The sequence below is a fragment of the Tachysurus vachellii genome, chromosome 2 (genome assembly GCF_030014155.1).
Source record: "Tachysurus vachellii isolate PV-2020 chromosome 2, HZAU_Pvac_v1, whole genome shotgun sequence".
NCBI classification, from domain to species: Eukaryota; Metazoa; Chordata; class Actinopteri; order Siluriformes; family Bagridae; genus Tachysurus; species Tachysurus vachellii.
The window spans coordinates 28,308,064-28,328,977 of record NC_083461.1 but is presented as its reverse complement, the minus strand read 5'-3'; the positions used below and the strand labels follow the sequence as shown (position 1 = coordinate 28,328,977).

General features: G+C 42.7%; 1 protein-coding gene across 3 annotated transcripts; it reads left to right on the top strand.

The window, feature by feature from the left end:
- Positions 1 to 1,432: 1,432 nt before the first annotated feature.
- Positions 1,433 to 20,828, top strand: heatr5b (HEAT repeat containing 5B). 3 transcript variants are annotated; one of them, XM_060864153.1, is made up of 36 exons: positions 1,433 to 1,490; positions 1,780 to 1,914; positions 3,142 to 3,353; positions 3,571 to 3,679; positions 4,471 to 4,620; positions 5,232 to 5,403; positions 5,585 to 5,742; positions 5,830 to 6,127; positions 8,075 to 8,230; positions 9,460 to 9,710; positions 9,805 to 9,916; positions 10,042 to 10,194; positions 10,307 to 10,406; positions 10,532 to 10,645; positions 10,727 to 10,886; positions 10,964 to 11,139; positions 11,289 to 11,394; positions 11,619 to 11,809; positions 11,898 to 12,057; positions 12,180 to 12,369; positions 13,292 to 13,461; positions 13,656 to 13,803; positions 14,129 to 14,308; positions 14,905 to 15,159; positions 15,244 to 15,425; positions 16,261 to 16,329; positions 16,477 to 16,656; positions 16,820 to 17,066; positions 17,479 to 17,709; positions 17,822 to 17,949; positions 18,080 to 18,224; positions 18,320 to 18,592; positions 18,677 to 18,901; positions 19,204 to 19,355; positions 19,589 to 19,802; positions 19,928 to 20,828. In XM_060864153.1, exons 2-36 carry the CDS (start codon positions 1,789 to 1,791, stop codon positions 20,233 to 20,235), a joined length of 6,201 nt encoding a protein of 2,066 aa, XP_060720136.1. In that variant the 5' UTR covers positions 1,433 to 1,490; positions 1,780 to 1,788; the 3' UTR covers positions 20,236 to 20,828. The 3 variants fall into 3 exon arrangements, with proteins under 3 accessions (XP_060720136.1, XP_060720137.1, XP_060720135.1); XM_060864154.1 differs by having other exon boundaries at positions 1,436 to 1,490; positions 1,742 to 1,914; positions 5,830 to 6,079; XM_060864152.1 differs by having other exon boundaries at positions 1,436 to 1,490; positions 1,742 to 1,914.
- The last annotated feature ends 86 nt before the right edge of the window (positions 20,829 to 20,914 follow it).

The window sequence follows — 20,914 nt, the reverse complement described above, 5'->3', positions numbered from 1 at the left end:
AAGATCTGATTATTCATTTTTATAGTAATCCAAACAGATAAATAATTTTTTATAACATATTAACATAATTTGACATAAATTAAAGCAAAACCCAAGCATTTATTTATTTGTTTGTTTGTTTGTTTATTTATTTATTTATTTATTTATTTATTATTGACAAACACACACATTCACACACATTCACACACTACAGACGATTCAGAGATGCTGATGAGACCACAACAAACTTTCAAATTTAAAAAGGAAAAAAAAAAGAAAAAAAAGAAAAAGAAAAGAAAATCAGTAAAAAAAACAAAAAAATATAATAATATAATATATAATAATAAATCACATCCAATACATTAAAGTATAATTCGCTGTTTTAATAAAATCCCACTTGCATTTAAAATGTTTTTTTTTAAATAGGTAAATCAAGTTTCAGATATAATGACAGAGTAAAATAATAAAAATAAGATAAATATAATCACAGAATATACGTCAGAGATTTATTTCCATTTAGATTATAAACACAAGGCAAAGCAACACTACAAGTGGTGTTTATAATCAGGAGAAATTAGCCTTTAATTTTAAAAGACCTTTAATAATAATAATAATAATAATAATAATAATAATAATAATAATAATTATAGGTATTTTAAAATTAGCCTTTAATTTTAAAATACCTTTAATAATAATAATAATAATAATAATAATAATAATAATAATAATAATAATAGGGGCGCACGGTGGCTTAGTGGTTAGCACATTCGCCTCACACCTCCAGGGTTGGGGGTTCGATTCCCACCTCCGCCTTGTGTGTGTGGAGTTTGCATGTTCTCCCCGTGCCTCGGGGGTTTCCTCTGGGTACTCCGGTTTCCTCCCCCGTTCCAAAGACATGCATGGTAGGTTGATTGGCATCTCTGGAAAAATTGTCCTTAGTGTGTGATTGTGTGAGTGAATGAGAGTGTGTGTGCCCTGCGATGGGTTGGCACTCCGTCCAGGGTGTATCCTGCCTTGATGCCCGATGACGCCTGAGATCGCTGTGACCTGAAGTAGTTCGTATAAGCGGTAGAAAATGAATGAATGAATGAATAATAATAATAATAATAATAATAATAATAATAATAATAATAATAATAAAATCAAAGGTCTTTTAACATTAGCCTTTAATTTTAAAAGACCTTTCATAATAATAATAATAATAATAATAATAATAATAATAATAATAATAATAATAATAATAAAATCAAAGGTCTTTTAACATTAGCCTTTAATTTTAAAAGACCTTTCATAATAATAATAATAATAATAATAATAATAATAAAAATTAAAGGTCTTTTAAATGTAGCCTTTTATTTAAAAATACCATTTATTTATTTATTTATTTATTTATTTATTTATTTATTCATTCATTCATTCATTCCATCATGCCTGTATTTTGAAATCCCGCCTCCTTCCTGAGGGTAGTTGCAAATTAGCTTAGCATTAAACGGCTAGCAGAACAACATCAGGTAAAAACAACATTAAATAGATTGTCTTTTAGTAATAAACTGTAACATGTTGGACTTAAACATTCACAGCGCTAATTAATAAAATAAAAACCCTGGATATTTATTCTAGAATCCTCCGTTTTGTTGTATTTTTTACTGAAGGTGTTTAGAGGTTAGCTTGTTAGCCGCGAAGCTAAGTGTCAGTTCCTGGGGTAAATTTGTGTCAGCTTTGCACGAGCTGTTATGTGTTTGTTATTATACATTTTTTTCAGCTTCTGCATACAGAAAAAAACATCAGTTGTCCTTTTAGTGCCTGGCCATGGAGCTGGCACACAGTCTGCTGCTTAATGAAGACGCTTTGGCCCAAATCACTGAGGCCAAGAGACCAGTGTTCATATTCGAGTGGCTGCGTTTCCTCAACAAGGTCCTCGTAGCTGCCAACAAGGTACAACCAGATACTTATAGTTTATTGTTCCTGTATCTGCAACGACACAAATCATGTTTACAGAAACATTCAATTCAGTTGTATTTATTTCTATAGCACTTTTTACAACTGACATAGTCTCAAAGCTGCTTTACAGAACATCAACACTAAACAAAACATTAATTAATATAATACAAAAATTCAAGATTAATATTAGATGTCATTGTATTTATCACCATTGAGAAAGTCTGAGGTGAATCAGGTGACTGTGGGGAGGAAAAACTCCCTTAGATGGTAAAGGAACCTTGAGAAGAACCAGAGTCATCCTCATCCTCATATCGGTGACACTGGAGGTGTGATTGTAAATATACAGTCTGATAAATGTTGTATTGATGAGGAGATTGTTGTCCTCAAAGACCACATGGAGTTCACATCTCCTTTTTAGTATAGCAGAGTCTAACTGGAGCTGGAACATCTCTAGATGTCTCAGGATCCTCACAGAGTCGGCCTCGTCTCAGTGGAGGTCCAAAATCTTCATCGCACGGAAGACAATCAGATCTTGTACAATTTCTGGATGCCTCGGGATGGGTAGAAAGAGAGAAGCAGTGGAGAGGGATTAATGTAGCTGCTGTTCATAATATTAGCAAGCACTAGATGATAATGTGCATTTGGTCATATGTATTAGAGCGCAATATTATGGGATGTATTATGTGTACAACTGACTAAAGAGATGAGTTTTTAATCTACATTTAAACTGGGAAAGTGTTTCTGAGCCCCGAACACTATCAGGAAGACTGTTCCGAAGTTTGGGAGCTAAAAACAAAAACACTCTAACGCCTTTAGTAACATCTCTCAAATTAGCTAAAAGCTATTATTATCAGTTCAGGGGTCGAATATATTTTTGTCTTGGATATAAATTGTGATATAAAATACCTATGAAATACAGTTATGACGTTGAAAAAGATTGCAATAACAAGTTAATTATAAATCCTGGTCTGTTTTTTATAGAATACAGTGAATTGATATTTCAGTGGTTTTATTTGTTGTCATGCCTCGTATCCTAGCGTGTAGCCTCGCGCCTCGTGTTGTCACCATAATGACTCGTGACCTCCTTTATATTTAACTGCATGTGCTTTCGATTAAACAATGCTTGACCTCCTTGTCCACTGCATCCAAAAGCAGGCCAATGAGTTGTGTGTCTGGTCTTTTGCAGGAGCTAAAGGTCTAATACGTGTTGTTCTTGAACAGGTCGATGTGAAAGAAAAGCAGAAAAAGCTGGTGGAGCAGCTCACCGGTTTGATCAGTAGTAACCCTGGACCTCCGACACGGAAGCTACTGGCTAAAAATCTGGCCACGCTTTACAGCATCGGTGACACGTTCACCGTCTTCCAGACCCTTGACAAGTGCAATGATATCATCAAGAACAAAGACGACACTCCGGCGTACCTGCCCACCAAACTGTGAGTCTACTGTTATGTCAAAACTATTTCATTTTGTTTAAAATAATCCCAAATAAAACATTTCTCTAAACATTTATTAGTTTTTCTTAACAATTTTTTTTTGGGGGGGGATTAGTGAAAAAAAATTTTTTATGCTTTGTTAGGAATTTTTTTAATTTATTTTTTTAATTACTCTTCTTTTCACTTAGTATAAAAGCATTTGTTTTGTTTGGTTCAGGGCTGCGGTGGCATGTGTCGGGGCGTTTTATGAGAGAATGGGTCGTATGCTGGGCAGCTCTTTCCCAGAAACCATCAACAACCTCCTGAAAGCCCTGAAGAATGCTGAGGTAAAGAGAATACCACACAGAGCCACAGACCGCTCGTCAGAGTTTCTTATAGGATTTCTGTCTCCTGCTCGTCTTGAGTGTTTGCCACAGGTCAAAAAATATCTGGAAAATATTACCGGAATGTTCCGGCTCACATATGACAAGAAACTAGAATATATAATGTATATATATGTTATATTCATGTATATAAGTCTTTATATGTCTGCTCTGTGATTGTGACTCTAAGCGATCCTGTGAATGTGACTCTAAGCGATCCTGTGAATCTGACTCTAAGCGATCCTGTGAATCTGACTCTAAGCAATCCTGTGAATCTGACTCTAAGCGATCCTGTGAATCTGACTCTAAGCAATCCTGTGAATCTGACTCTAAGCGAGCCTGTGAATCTGACTCTAAAAGATTATGCGAATCTGACTCCAAGCGTTTATGCGAATTTGATGCTAAGCGCTTCTGTGAATCTGACTCTTAACTGATTATGCAAATCTGACTCTAAGTGATTATGCGAGTCTGATTCTAAACAATTCTGTGAATCTGACTCTAAGCGATTCTGTGAATCTGACTCTAATTGATTATGCAAATCTTACTCTAAACGATTCTGTGAATCTGACTCTAAAAGACTCTGTGAATCTGACTCTAAAAGACTCTGTGAATCTGACTCTAAAAGACTCTGTGAATCTGACTCTAAAAGACTCTGTGAATCTGACTCTGAGAATGAAAGCTGTTGATGCTCAGGGAGTCGAATGGGAACAGATTTATCAGACACATACATGTTGTGGGTCTCGTTTGTTCTGCAGTCACAGGGACGAGGTGAGATCCTCCTGAGCTTGCAGAAGGTGCTGAGCGGTCTCGGAGCTGCAGCTGCCTCATGCCACAGAGACATCTATAAAAACGCTCGCTCTCTCCTCACAGACAGGTCCATGGCCGTACGCTGTGCCGTGGCAAAGGTCAGGACTCGCCTTTCACTTCCTCATCCTTTCTTTACCTTTTTCTGTGGCTCACTGGGGACAGGTTGTTTTTAACATGTTTAGAAATTTAAAGTTTTAAATGTGACTAATGTAGAGTATTTATGTGATAGATAGATGGATAGTTGGATGGATGGGAGGATAGATAGGTAGAGGAAAGGATGGCTACCACATTATATAGAAGAATAGACATGAAAGATAGATAGACGGATGGATGGAGAGATGGATAAAGAGTAGATTTCTCTTATATTAGTGTAGACAGCACTGGACATGATTCTCTCTCTCTGTCTCTCTCGTTCTCTCTCTCTCTCTGTCTCTCTCTCTCTCTCTGTCTCTCTCTTTTTTCTCTCTCTGTCTGTCTCTCTCTCTCTCTCTCTCTCTCTCTGTCTCTCTCTTTTTTCTCTCTCTCTCTGTCTGTCTCTCTCACTCTCTCTCTGTCTCTCTCTTTTCTCTCTCTCTCTCTCTCTCTCTCTCTCTCTCTCTCTCTCTCACTCTCTGTCTGTCTCTCTCTCACTCTCTCTCTGTCTCTCTCTCTGTCTCTCTCTCTCTCCCCTTCAATCTCACACTCTCTCACACTTGCTCTCTCTCTGTAGTGTTTGTTGGAGCTGCAGAACGAGGCTGTGTTCATGTGGACAGCAGAGCTGGAGAACGTGGCCACCTTGTGTTTTAAAGCTCTTGAGGGTTCCACATATGGAGTGCGTGTGGCCGTGTCCAAACTGCTGGGGACTGTCATGGCCACAGCGCTCATGCCCAAACAGGCTGCAGGTCATCATCTCCCCATCACCTTGACCTCCTGCTTCACTGGAGCACCGTTTAGATATCAGGATAATGATGAATGCTGTTTTTTATTTATTGCTCTGTGTGTGTGTGTGTGTGTGTGTGTGTGTGTGTGTGTGTGTGTGTGTGTGTGTGTGTGTGTGTGTGTGTGTGTGTGTGTGTGTGTCAGTGATGAGACAGAATGTGAAGCGTGCTACACTGGATGAGGTCCTTGAGCTGATGGCCACAGGCTTCCTGCGTGGTGGATCCGGCTTCCTGAAGAGCGGCGGAGAGATGCTGAAAGGTGGCGTGTCTGTCAGCAGGGAGGTGCGCGTAGGAGTCACAGAGGTGAGACAGTAGGAAATCACAGAAACATCTGATCTGATGGCTAGATAAAGCAAATACACAGAAGCTCTGTATGTGTTTGTGTCACAGGCGTACGTGGTGTTCGTGACTGTTCTGGGTGGTCAGTGGCTGGAGCGTAACTTTGCCACCTTCCTGAGCCACCTACTCGAGCTGGTCGCTCACCCGCGTGCCACGCAGAGCCACGTGGAGGCGGTATACTCACGCCGCTGCGTCTCTTTCGCCCTGCGCGCCACATTAGGTGCCCTGTTGGGAGAAAAGGCTCAGATCGCTGCCGCCAAGGACATCTGCCAGGCCATCAGCAAGCAGATGAGGGCAGTGGGTAAGGAGCAAAATGGGGGGGAAATATCCAGGTTCAGAGCACTGCAGAGTAAGTACTATAGGTTTGTTTTTTGTTCTTTGTGCGTGTCTCTCGTTTTGTTTCTTAATCACGATTGAGGTGGTTTGGATGTTTTTTCTTGTTTTTAATTAGCTTTGCTCTTCCGATCTTTTATATGTGGCTCATGATGTGCTGTTATCGTTACACTCACAAAAACACTGGAGATACAAATGAAGCTGGAATTTTATTCTTATGTCATAATGCCACAGCGATGCATCACTTGTACTCAGGTATTACTGTGTGTAAATAATCTGTTCTTTCACACGTTCAGGCAGGCAGCAAGATGATACTGTACTTCCTCAACCAGCATCATGTGGGAATTATTGATAACATTCATATGGCAGTGTTTTGTTTTTGTTTTTTGTTTCTCGGGAAAAAAGAGGAACGTTATTTTTGGTGGTTAATTGCATCATTTCCTGCTACATGATGAACGTCACTTAAAGATTCACAACTAAAATTCAGGAAACGCTGGACCTGAAAGGGGAAAAGGACGGGAACGTAACAATAAAACCAAACTGAAAAACCTAATTAAAAAAAAGGAACATAAAACAAACACAACCAAATAAATGCAAATATCAAAGCAAAACAAAAGGCTCAAACTAAATGCAAATTAAATTATTTAAATGGATAAGATTGTTTTACATCAGTGTTTCTTAAAGCCTAATCAAATGACTTAATAATTTAACAATGAAATAATGTATTATTTGATTATACGTTAAATCTATCAAGAATCTAACAATGGAAAAAAATATATATTTTATTTATATATATATATATATATATATATATATATATATATATATATAAATACTAGAGCAAAAATCTATTATTTTTTATTATTTTATAAAGTTATTATTTTATATTTATATTTTATTAAAGTTATTTTTTTTATTTATTTATTTATTACTGTCATTGTACTATCATCTAAAACTTATTTATCCACTGTTGTCTAAAGTTAATGATCAGATTACTCGTAGTTGTATTAATATATTCAGTTTTTTCAACATAATTAGAAATAGTCTAGCTTTTAAAATAGTTTTCCCCAAAACTGATCACGTGACAGCATTTCATCCAGCCAGATTTCACACTGAAACGAATCCTGAACCACTTCTGCGCACGGTTTTAGTTGCTCTTTGCTTTGGTTGTTGATTTCACCCTTGTTGGTTGTTTTTTCTTTTTTACTCTTACTCTGTGATTGCTTTGAACTGAAAGATCAAACTTCTTTCTTTCATATTAGATTATTCTACCCTTCACTGCCTTAAGAACAAATATATAAATTATAGAATAATTACTGAATTAGTGTAATAGGGTGAGAAAAACACAGTAACGTTCTCATTGGCCACGTGCACACGTGTTTATAAAGTGTTATGAACATGTTAATACCATGTTATAATGTGTGCCTGTGTGTAGGATTGTTCTACTTTGTGCTGCAACTAATCAATCTTTTAGTATAGCAAGTTGTTCGGCTGTAAAGTGCAAAGCTCATTTCCAACGCAGCTCATTTGCATGTAGCGACGCCCCCAAATCTCCATAAAAGGTCACGTGTGCATGCAGCTGAGAGCACAAAATAAACAATCAGGGTAAAGTCTTAAAAAATATATATTAAGTACTGAATGATATTTTGACTCACTTCTTATGAACGTGTTGATATGGGCTTCATAAATGTTTACTGCTTAAATACGCGAATTAATTTAAAATATTGCAGAATAACCTGCTTAAGAAAGCTAGGTTTTTAAAAGTACCTTTTTATTCAATGACAGTAAAATTGAGATGAACGGCAGAATAATCTAAACTGACTGGAGAGAAATGAAAATAATCTCTTGATTCTTTTTAATACCTGATTCTACATTTGCATAGAGTCGATTACTCTAAACCTGAGATGTCAAATTAATGAGACTCAAAACCTCTTGTTTTTGTTCTGTGTGTTTGGGGTCACAGAGGCGGTGGTGAGCGACAGCAGCGGGGAGAATAAGGGCACGGCGGCCGACGTCTCCGCCAGTCAACACGTGATGGTGTGTGCCCTTAAAGAGCTGGGCAGCTTGGTGCAGAGTCTCAGTGCCACGGCTGCACCCCTAATTCAGGAACCTTCCATCGGTAAGAAAGGTGCATTATAGAGACAGAGCCGTGAGATGTGAGTCGTCATTTCCTGGTGTTTTATATCCACCACATCACATACCATACTGCATCATAGAGGAGTAACGATACACCTTAGGGCATCATAGAGGAGTACTGATACACCTTAGGGCATCATAGAGGAGTAACGATACACCTTAGTGCATCATAGAGGAGTAACGATACACCTTAGTGCATCATAGAGGAGTAACGATACACCTTAGGGCATCATAGAGGATTAACGATACACCTTAGGGCATCATAGAGGAGTAACGATACACCTTAGGGCATCATAGAGGAGTAACGATACACCTTAGGGCATCATAGAGGAGTAACGATACACCTTAGGGCATCATAGAGGAGTAACGATACACCTTAGGGCATCATAGAGGAGTAACGATACACCTTAGGGCATCATAGAGGAGTAACGATACACCTTAGGGCATCATAGAGGAGTAACGATACACCTTAGGGCATCATAGAGGAGTAACGATACACCTTAGGGCATCATAGAGGAGTAACGATACACCTTAGGGCATCATAGAGGAGTAACGATACACCTTAGGGCATCATAGAGGAGTAACGATACACCTTAGGGCATCATAGAGGAGTAACGATACACCTTAGGGCATCATAGAGGAGTAACGATACACCTTAGGGCATCATAGAGGAGTAACGATACATTTGTGCAGTTTTTTTGAAATGAAAATGATTTAGAACTTTGTCGTACTTGACACAGAGCTCTTTACTGACATCTACTGGACCATTAAAATGAAAACAAAAGAAATTCTTTGCAAATGATGTGCTAGAATTCCTTGTGTTTTTTCCCTAAAGCTTATAGTTAAAAACATTTAGTTTGGGTTGTTTTCCTCAGAATGATGAAACAGGAAACAACAAACTCATAAAAAGTAAACATCATTCTTTAATAATGTTAAAAAAAATACAAATTACAAAAGCAAGAAAAAAAAAACAAAATGGAAAAGCTAATAACAATAAATGAAAATAAGAAAATAAGAAAATAAAAATCAAAATAGGAAAAAAATGGCTACAAAAAAATAAAATAAACAAATTAAAATATAATAAAATATGTAACTCTGCATCATCACACCAAGCCTTTGTTGATTGTTTTCTGCTAACAGCATAACACAGATATGGTTCTTAAGGTGACTGATTGCGAATCCCAGTGTAAGAGTTTATAATTTATGCCGCAGGTCTGTTGGAGACGGTGATGTCGGTGCTGCTGCATCCTAGTATGGCTGCCCGTTTAGCAGCGGCCTGGTGCCTGCGCTGTGTTGCCGTGGCGCTGCCCAATCAGCTGACGCCACTGCTGGACCGATGCGCTGAGCGAATCAATGCCTTGAAGAGTTCGCCCGAAGCCGTGAGCGGGTACAGCTTCGCCATGGCCGCCCTGCTAGGTGCGGTGCACCAGTGTCCTCTGGGTATTCCTCACTCCAAGGGCAAGGTGTGTGTGTTTGTGTGTATATGCACATTCCTTTATTGATGTGAGTATTGAAGTTTATTGGTGTTTCCTGATGTAACCTGTGGTGATTATTTAGATGGTGGTGAGTATAGCGGAGGATCTGCTGCGCTCTGCGGCCCAGAACAGTCGTCTCTCTCTACACCGTACGCAGGCCGGCTGGCTGCTCCTTGGAGCCCTTATGACTTTAGGTAAACCTCACTGACTACCTGTTCTCATAGGGAATAAAATCAGCACACCATACTGGAGACGTGCAGCAGTGGAGAGACGATATACGGACATTTCTAAAGTCTTTTTCACTCCTGTGTGTGCTCAGGCTCGTCTCTGGTGCGCTATCACCTGCCCAAGATGCTGTTGTTGTGGAGGAACGTGTTCCCTCGCTCACAGAAGGAGCTGGAGGCTGAGAAAGCCAGAGGAGACAACTTTACCTGGCAGGTCACGCTGGAGGGCCGAGCCGGAGCGCTCTGTGGTAATCACACGTTAATTAGCTTTGTGCGGTTAATAAATGTTATGAAAATGCCTGATAATTCACTTATTAATGGCTAAAAAGCATGACGTGATTTCTCACCTTTTCTTCTCAGCCATGCGGAGTTTCGTGGCTCACTGCCCCGAGCTTCTCACCGAGGACGTGATCCGGCGACTTATGACTCCTATCGAATGCGCCATGACCATGATGGCTCAGTACGTATTTTTTTTGTTTTTTTTTTACTAAAGCTAACGTTCACTATTAAAAATCTGTATGATCTGATTTTAGACATTAATAAAGGAGGTAGTGCTACTGATGAGTTGCTCTACTGTATTTCCAGCGTTCCTGCAGTTATAAAGGTTCACGGTGCTCATCTGAAGGCCAGCGCTGCGATGGTTCGCCTCCGGCTCTACGACATCCTGGCCCTCCTTCCTCCGAAAACATACGAAGGCAAGTCCTATTGGGTGAAAATGGATATTGTACACGAATCCTTCCTATACTTATACCATCAATGTTCGTGATGTCCATCAGGCAGTTTCAGCGCTCTGCTGAGGGAGCTGGTAGCCGAGTTTACTCTGACGGATAACTCGTCCAACACGACCACGTCCCTGCTGCGTTCTCTCTGTCACTACGACGACAGCGTCCTCATGGGCTCCTGGTTGCAGGAGACTGATCACAAGTCCATCGAAGACCAGGTGAAACAAAATATGTTTTTATTTGTACTGGAAATGTCTCCATGGTAAATAAAGTGTTATAATGTGTGTTTCATCAGTTGCAGCCAAACAGTGCATCAGGGAGCGGCGCTCTGGAGCACGACCCCTCCTCTATCTACCTTCGTGTTCCTGTCGGTGAGGCCGTCCCCGGGCCGCTGCCTCTCGGAGTGTCGGTCATCGACGCATCAGTGGCTCTTTTCGGTGTCGTCTTCCCCCACGTCTCCTTCAAACACAGGTGAAACGCACACGTTTACTCCTTAAGTCCACACGAAGCACAGCACCGTAACAGATAACGGTTATTAGCCACTTTAACGTTTGCTTTATTAGCTGTAACATCAGATAACCAGCTTAACAAAATGCATTGAATCAACTGATATTTTTCAGGCTCCAGATGCTGGATCATTTTGCTGAGTGCATTAAACAGGCCAAAGGAGTGAGACAGCAGGCTGTGCAGCTCAACATCTTCACTGCTGTGCTCAGTGCCTTGAAGGTACGCCACACTGAGGAGAATTAAAGGACCTCCGGCATTTAAAGGCGGAGTTAGAGAGCTGAGTAAGAAAAGAGTTGAGTCAGAGAGTCGAAAGGAGCAAGAGATTCAAGCCGAGTTAGAGAGTGGAGACGGTGTTAGTGAGTCGTAATAAATAAATACATACATACGTACGTACGTATTTATTTATTTATTTATGAATGAGACTATCTGATGTGTGTGTGCAGGGTCTGGCTGAGAATAAGAGTACTCTGGGTCCTGAGGAGGTGCGGAAATCTGCGCTGGCTCTGGTGATGGGAGCGCTAGATAACCCCAACCCCATTCTGCGCTGCGCCGCAGGCGAAGCTTTAGGTCGCATGGCGCAGGTTGTCGGAGAGGCCACGTTCATCGCTAGCATGGCTCAACACAGCTTCGACAAGTACGAACATCCAAATTCTGTTGCATACAGCACATGTTCCTCCTGTTCAGGTTGTTGTGTTTTAAAATCAGAATATTTTTTCGAACAGGCTGAAGTCAGCTCGAGACGTGGTCTCCAGAACGGGTCACTCTCTGGCTCTGGGTTGCCTGCACCGCTATGTGGGAGGTATCGGTTCGGGTCAGCACCTTAAAACCAGCGTCAGTATCCTGCTCGCCCTGGCACAGGACGCCACGTCGCACGAGGTCCAGGTGAGAGCTCACAAGTCCGAAATTAAATCATGTAAGATAAGTATCGCTATTTTTATCAGAAGTTTCGAGGATTATGTTGGTCATCTGGATGTAAGACTTGATACGATGTGTGTGTGTTGCAGACATGGGCTCTGCACTCTCTGGCTCTGATCGTGGACTCGAGTGGCCCGATGTATCGGGGTTACGTGGAGCCGACTCTGTCTCTGGTGCTGACTCTGCTCCTCACCGTTCCCCCCTCACACACAGAGGTGCACCAGTGCCTGGGCCGCTGCCTCGGAGCCCTCATCACCACCGTCGGCCCTGAGCTCCAGGGTAAGAACAATGACTGAAGATTAGGGTTGGGTATCAAAAGAAATTTTCCGGTTCCGATTCCGGTTCCACTTCTGCCTAATAAAATAAATGTGAAAAATAATGCACAATACTTGTGCAATACTACAACACAATACTAATGCAAACAATTCCATTTGTGTTTATTAATCACTCTTTAAATATTTTAAACAGAGCAATTTAAATTAATTTAAATATTTAAATTTAAAGAAATTTAACATCCAATATTACAACTTAGCAAAACAGTTAGCAAATTTTCTGAAGAAAAATTAATGTCTGCTTTCTCTGGGAGAAGACGAGACTTTCCTGGCTTATTGTATCTCCAGCTGTGGAGCTGTGGGTAGATTTGCTTCATAGTTGTAGCTTTGGAAATGAATCCAAACTTTAGACATTTTTTTAGACATGTTTAACACAAAGCGTACCTCAGCACAGCAGCGTGAGTAACCGATTTCTGTGGTAAGCTGCGTTAATTTGGTTGCGTGACTGTAAACAATTAATATTCATGAGGTAAGACATGGCTATTTAAAGTGACCGCTCCCAGCGCTTTGCCCGTCATCGCATCGGAACCGCGGTTGGAACCGAAACTTAAAAATTCCGCGCGGTTCCGGTTCCTGTTAAAAAACAGAACTAGTTCTGAATAAGAACCGGTTCTCGGTTCCCAACCCTACCAAAGATATTGAGTGGATTTTTTTGATCTGTTATATACTACAGAATGGATATTGGGGCCTTGTGTCAGGATAACAAAAAGATAACCATGTTACAATGTTAGAATAAGTAGAAAAAGCTAATTTCTGTTACATTAAAACACCACATTTTTATGTGTTTTACTTCTGTGTGTGAATGTAATGTGTGTGTTCGGCTAGACACTAAAAGCCTGTCTCGTATCACCGTGTGTGTCTTTGCCCAGGAAACAGTGTGACGATCTCGACCATCCGCTCATCGTGTCTGGTCGGCTGTGCCATAATGCAGGATCACTCGGACTCGCTGGTGCAGGCGGCCGCCATCTCGTGCCTCCAACAACTGCACATGTTCGCACCGCGCCACGTCAACCTCTCCAGCCTGGTGCCCTGTCTCTGTGTAAGACTCACTCATGGCCTCTGACTCTGCGTGTGTGTGTGTGTGTGTGTGTGTGTGTGTGTGTGTGTGTGTATGTGTGTATGTGTGTGGTGTGTGGTGTGTGTGTGTGCTACCATGTGCACATTAAGAATGATGATTGCATTAATATTGTTCTTTTATGTGTGTAAATACTTATTGTGTGTGTGTGTGTGTAGATGCACCTGTGCAGTTCTCACTTGCTTTTGCGCCGCGCGGCCGTGGCGTGTCTGAGGCAGCTGGTCCAGAGAGAGGCGGCAGAGGTGTGTGAGTACGCCATGAGCCTCGCCAGGAAGGCTGGAGACAACAAGGACAGCGCCACCATCAGTACGTTATCAGGCTGACTTCCTGTTTGAACAGGAATTACGTCTTATTAAAGATTTTTTTTTTAATCACAAAAAGTAGTTGTGATAGATTATAACTTGTTATAAATCTGTTATTAAAAAGCTAATAAAAAGCATTATAGCATAGTATAAAGTTTATGAGGGGGTGTACAAACTTTTGAACATTAGGCTAATTCAGACTTTTTACGTGGCTAAAATAGCGTATGGTTAATGAATAATAAAATGTGTAGGATATTGTAAATATGGTGTAAATATTAACAGCCTGCCAAAAACAGGTGTAAATATTAACAGCCTGTTGTCTGTGTTAGACCTGAACATCAGTGAGACCGGGCTGGAGGGCGTCCTGTTCGGGATGCTGGACCGCGAGACAGACAGGAAGCTGTGCTCAGACATCCACGACACACTGGGACACATGCTGTCCTCTCTGGCAGTGGGGAAACTCTCACACTGGCTCAAACTGTGCAAAGACGTCCTCGCTGCAACAACGGGTACGGGGTGGCTACGGTTGCCTAGCAACAGTGTCCAACATCACTCTTATTGCCATAGCATCATATTATTTCTCAGTGTGAGGAGCTTTTTGCTTTCATAATTTGTTTTACTTTCCCTTGAATGTTATAATGAATGTTCACAAGTTTGTGCACAAGTTCACTGTGAGATTCATCATCATATTACTTTATATACTTTATTTATATATTATACATTATTATAATATTTATATTATGAAGTCTAATCACCTCTGATCACATCGAGTCAGAAACAGATGTGTATCTCGCTCTCTCTCTCTTTTCTCTCCTCTCTCTCTCTCTCACTCTCTCTCATTCTCTCTCTCTCTCTCTTTCTTTTCTCTCCTCTCTCTCACTCTCTCCTCTCTCTTACTCTCCTCTTTCTCTCTTTTACACTCCTCTCTCTCTACCTCTCTCTCTCTTTCTCTCACTCTCTCTCTCTTTCCCGCTCTCTCTCTGTCCCCCCCCCTCTCTCTTACTCTCTCCTCTCTCTTTTTCTCTCTCTCTTTTCTCTCTCTCTCTCCCCCTCTTTCTTTTCTCTCTCTCTCTCTCTCCTCTCTCTCTCTCTCTTCTTATCTCAGAGGTCGGAGGCGCCGTGGCGTTCGAGGTGGAGAAAGAGGAAGAGGACTCGGAGAAGAAGGACGAAATGGACGATGACATTATGTTCACAGGGCTGGGCGAGGACGACAAGTCAAAGCCGTCTGTCGCCCCTCGCTGGGTGACTCGTGTGTTTGCCGCCGACTGCCTGTGCCGTATCATTCACCTGTGTGAAAACGCAGACAGGATACACTTTGACCTGGCGGCAGCTCGATCAGCCAAAGCCAAAAACCCTAAAGGTGGCGCTCTATCAGTGTTTTATTACTAAACTGTGCGCATTCCTCTTTGTGGTTTAAATTGATTTTATTGACTGTGCCTTCCAGGTGACCTGCTGGTGCTTCATCTGTCCGATCTGATACGAATGGCCTTCATGGCCGCCACAGACCACAGTCACCAGCTGCGCATGGCTGGCCTGCAGGCTCTCGAGGACATCATTAAGAAATTTGCCTCGGTGCCTGAACCGGAATTTCCTGGTCATGTGATCTTAGAACAGTACCAAGCCAACGTGAGTTCAGCTTCATCTTCACAATTAAATAAAATTGTTCGAAGATTCCAGATTTTAATCGAAATCTCTCTATTCTATCAGTGTTATTATTAATGGTGCTTGCAAAGCAACATTATTACTATTGTGCCGGACAAAACTTCAGCGCGTAACTTGTCCCGCAGCTTTTGTCCTAGACCCATGAATGAGGTGTCATATCGACCGGCTCGTTGAGGAGAGGTGTGTTATGACTTTTATAAGCGATCTGAGTACCGGTACTTCGAGTACCGGGTCTCAAATTGGCCTTTTTTCCCAATAGACTCCCATTAAAAAATTTGGAGGTTTATAACTCGGCAAGCTTTTGAACTATCTACACCAAACTCGGCCAGCTCCTTTAGGGTGATACTCTGAACAAACTTTTAAATTGGTGTACCGACTGGCCTTTCGGTTGTGCCGCAGCCCCGCCCCCAAAATATGCAAAATCAAAAAACTTTTTACAACATGGACTTGTGACATATCAAAACACTCACAACAATGAGGGGAACTTCCTCATGTGTATTTTGATGATGTCACGTGATGTCACGTGTAGCCCCGCCCCCAAAATAAGCAAAATCAAAAAGTTAGCACAACATGGACATGTCATATATCAAAACACTCAGCCCGATGAGGGGAACTTGCCACGTGTGAGCACCATTCACATTTTCTTCAGGAAATGTACATTCTAGTTATTATTGTTGTTTGTTATTATTATTGTTAGGTTTAATTATTAGCTGTACTTTTTTCTGTGAATGTGCTGTTTTTATGTATAGTGTATTGATATAAACCATTGGGCTTGTCTTCGTTTTTTCCTCGGCTCAAGGTCGGTGCAGCTCTCCGTCCCGCCTTCTCTCCCGACACGCCCTCTGACATCACGGCCAAAGCCTGCCAGGTAAAGTACGTGCGTGCGAGCGTGCCTGCGTGCATGCGTGCGCTCGCTCAGACTCAACAGGATACACTCATGATATCATGACATATGTGTGTATGTATATATAGTGTGTGTATATATAGTGATGTTCATCTCCGTCCTCTGTCTCAGGTGTGCAGCGCCTGGATCGGCAGCGGTGTAGTGAGTGACCTGAACGACCTGCGCCGCGTCCACAACCTGCTGGTGTCGTCTCTGGATAAAGTGCAGGCGGGTAAAGGCTCGTCCAGCCAGCTGTACAGCGAGAGCGCCACCACTATGGAGAAACTTGCAGTGCTTAAAGCCTGGGCCGAGGTGACCGTTACTTTAATCTCTCCTGGAGCAGAGTTACATACTTCACACTCCAACTCAACACCTTCCACCTTACTTCGACTTATAATAATTATAGTACTGCTACAACTATAACAATACCATCTATTGCTGCTCCTACTTACATGACTTTCTCTCGCTCCCTCAGGTCTACGTGGTGGCGATGAAGCTGAAGAAGGAGGCGGAGTCGAGGCCGGCACGCCCCGTGCACAGTGGTGAGGATGATGACGACGAGGAAGACGAGGGTGTCGAAGGTGACGTGCTTCCTGCCGACAGTCTGATTACGCTGGTGCAGCCTGAGCTGCCATGTCTGAGCCGCCTGTGGCTCGCCGCACTGAGAGACTACGCCCTGCTCACACTCCCGGCCGAGTTCGCCAGCCAGCTGCCTCCTGAAGGTAGAGCGCTCCTCACATCTGCACTTTGTAATTTTGTAGAAATGTTAATTAAAGAAATATGAAAGGGTACAAAAAACAAGTTGCCGAGTAAATTTTAAAGTAAAAAAAAAATAGGTTTATAAGATCGATTTTTATTCTTTTGTATTTATATAATTACAATTTTAAAAATACAATAAAAGAATAAAAATAGATTTTATGTTTTTAAACACGCAAATATAATCGAAGATGGTTTTTAAACTAATTGTTTGTTTTTTTTCTAATATGCGCATATAAATTATTTTATTTTGTGCACGTCGGTCCTGAAGCTAGAATGTAGCCCTGCTTTTGCACTACCTGTGTTCTGTGTTTTAAAAAAAAAATCTGACTCATTCCTAAACACTAAACTTTAAACACTAAATGTAACTGATTGCAGGCGGTGCGTTTTATACTCCTGAGACCATTGACACGGCGCGTCTGCACTACCGCAGCTCCTGGGCTCCCATCCTGCATGCCGTCGCTCTCTGGCTCAACACGACCGACTTCGGAGCCACCGATTGTCTCGAGGAGCCTCAGAACGCCACCAGCACCGGGTTTCCTCAGGGTCCTGCTGCTCCCAGCAAGAGTCACGACGAGCTGGTCAAAGACAGAATGCATCTGCTCCTGGGTACTGAATGCATAGATTATGATAACATCCTTTTACTCATTAGAAGATTGCTCTAAGGGAACCTCTTCCATAGGTAGTGTATAATAAACGCACGTCCTTTCTTGATGGTCAGGCATCAGTATCGAGTTCCTGTGCTTCCCGAGGCCTGAGGAACCCATCGAGCGGGTGATGTCGTGCCTGCAGGCTCTGAGCACGCTGCTCGAGTGCCCACGGGCTCGGAAACACATCGCAGAGGATCAGGTTAGAGAATTTTAGCTAAAGTAGTGGTCAGATGAATGAAAATCAGGTGGAAGAGTAGGGAAAAGTAGCATAATGCAGATCAGTTAGACTGCTAGCTTAAATCACATGCTCTCGATTGTGCACGTTACAGTTGCTGGCTGTGGAGCTGCTGAACGTCCTGCACAGGTTGTTATTAACACGTGACCCTCCTAGCGTGCAGCTGCAGGTGACGGCTGTGGTGCAGGAAACCATCCGTTGTGCTCACGAACATCTCGAACAGCTCAGGAGCTCTGAGAGTGAGTTTTACACCACAAGCGTCACACGACATCACATTTCATCATGTGACAAGCAATCATTTTAAGGTGTAATCTGATCTGTCTCTGTCTCACAGGTGCTGAGGAAGGTGGGGAGAAGGAATGGCCCCGCCTTCTTGGAGAGGGAGGAGACTCGGGGGAGCTGCAGCCGGGGAAATCTCTGGTTTTTGCTGCCATGGAGCTGCTTGTGTTCCTCCTGGTGCGTCACCTTCCTCAAATCAACACCAAAGCGTCAGACTCCCCGAGCCACGTTCCCATCAAACCCCAGCAGCTCTCCGAGCACAGCAACCGCCTGCTTGCTGTCACTGTGGGCATCCTGGCAGAACTGCCTGCTCTGTGTTCTCCTGCAGGTACACACACACACACACACACACAGTCTAATGGGACCCAATCTGTAGTGATAAGGTGCTGATATCACTCCACTCTGTTAACAGGGAGCATGACCATCCTGCCCACGGTACTGTTCCTTATCTGTGGAGTTCTGAGGGAGACAGCTGTGAAGACAGCAGACGGCGTTGTGTCTCCTCCTGTCTCCGCCTCTCTGCAGGCCATCAAGACTATCATCACATCTCCGCTGAGCCGTGTGGGGCACATCCAGCAGCAGTGGAGCAGCCTGGTGAGGAGCAGCCTGGCGTCGGTGCTGGAGTACTCCAAGCCTGGTGAGATTATCTCACATACACACACAGTACAGCACATACAGTGAGAAAAGAAAGTCTGTGCTTATGTACGTTCAGCTTGGTGAGAGAATTTGTATAATACAGAGAGGCTCAGACAGATACACACACTTTAACACAGACAGAGAGACAGACACACAGACACACAGAGATACACATCAACATTTTTAAAATTAATCTCTCTCTCTCGCTCTCTTTCTCTCTCTCTCTCTCTCTCTCTCTGTCGCTCTCTCGCTCTCTCTCTCTCTCTCTCTCTCTCTCTCTCTCTCTCTCTTTCTGTGTTTCAGACGAGTCCAGGCCAAGTGTGGATGAGGTGAGCATGCTGACGGCAATCACTCTCTTCCTCGTGTCTGCCGGCTCTGAGCTGCTCGGAGTCACCAGCTTACAGAAGGGCTGCATGGAGCATTACAGAAATGCCCTTAACTCCAGCGACCCTCTGGTACATTTCTCTGTCTCTTTTTCTTACACACACACACACACACACACACACACACACACACACACTATCTGGGTCACTCATGTCCGTCTGGGTGCGAAGTTGAGGATGGTTTCCATGGTAACCAGTCCTGACGTGGCAGCCGGTGCATCACGTCTGTCGTATGTATACAGACACGGAGCTATTTTATTTATTTCTTTTTTTTAATGCTGTGTATGATGTGTTTGTGTGTCTAGGTGCAGGTTCGGTGTTACCAGCTGCTGTTGTCCGTGTTCCAGAACTCAGTGCGCGCCCTCTCCACCCCCTACATCCACGCTCTCGCTCCTGCACTGGTGGAGAAGCTGAAGGCAGCGGAGTGCTCACGTCCTTCCACTCCGGCTGAGCTGCTCGCTGTGCAGGAGGGGGTCCGAGTGCTCGAGGGCCTAGTGGGGCTTGGCGAGGAGCAGAACCGTGAGTTGCGATCCGCTCTGATTTAATGTCAAATTTTGACATTACAAAATAGAGATTGTGTCAGTGAATAAAAATTAATATCCTGAACAGAAACTTAAATGTTTTATTTATTGTCTATTAACCAGGTGTTCAGCTGCTGGCTCTGCTCGTCCCCACTCTCATCTCCTACCTGCTGGACGAGAACACCTTCTCTTCAGCTCCGCCCACCTCCAAGGCTCTTCATGAGTTTGCGCTGCAGAACCTGATGCGCATCGGGCCGCTCTACCCCGCTGCCTTCAAGACTGTCATGGGGGCGGCCTCGGAGCTCAAGCCCCGCCTCGAGGCAGCCATCAGAGCCAATCAGGCCAGCAACAAGGCCAAGGCCATGGCCAGACAGGCCACGCCCACAGTGCAGGCCACGCCCACTATTAAACTCAAGACCAACTTCTTCTAGGAGCTTTAGTTACATTTTTGAGACCATATTGGTATAAAATGGGGTTTAAATGTTAAAATACAATGTTTTGTGTGTGTTGGAACACGTGTGTGTGTGTTGGAAAACTTCCTGTTAGCTGTCGTAACAAACAAACTGGGTTACAATACTTTGCACCTTAATCACAGAAGATTCATTCCATCAATTAGAGTTTTTTTTCTTCTTATTTCATTCAAACTTTTTTACTCTTCTTTACTTTGTCTTTTGACACGTCTCTAAATCTTTTGTGACTGGGAGATTTTGTGGTTGTCGTCATGGACGTTATCGATTATTGTGAAACAGGACACACGGAAGTGTTTCTGTGCTGCTGCTTCATTCAGACCCACATGTAAACAGTAAAAGGTCTCTGTACATACCAGCGCACGTTCAGCTCTCCTGTCTTATTTATTACTCAGCCGATGAGTTCCAGTGAAGCTGCACAGATGTTAAAAGGTCGTTACGGTTTTATCGTTTTAGAATAAATATGAGTCGTCTTCAGACCTGAGCGAATACAGCGTCAGGAGAAACCCTGCTGAAAACTGCAACATGATCACAATAAAGAAAACATTACACATGAATCGCGTGTGTTCTTGTGTTTCTCTGTGTGTGTGTGTGTTTAATGTTGTGTACTTAATAACAGCTGTGTATTTAACGTTCTAGAGTC

Excerpts from the sequence above, each read along its gene's own strand:
- heatr5b (XM_060864153.1), top strand. The coding sequence starts at position 1,789 with ATGGAGCTGGCACACAGTCTGCTGCTTAATGAAGACGCTTTGGCCCAA. Across the intron at positions 11,395-11,618 it reads CTGTGCTCAGTGCCTTGAAG|GGTCTGGCTGAGAATAAGAG; the intron begins GTACGCCACACT and ends GTGTGTGTGCAG. Across the intron at positions 15,426-16,260 it reads TAGAACAGTACCAAGCCAAC|GTCGGTGCAGCTCTCCGTCC; the intron begins GTGAGTTCAGCT and ends CCTCGGCTCAAG.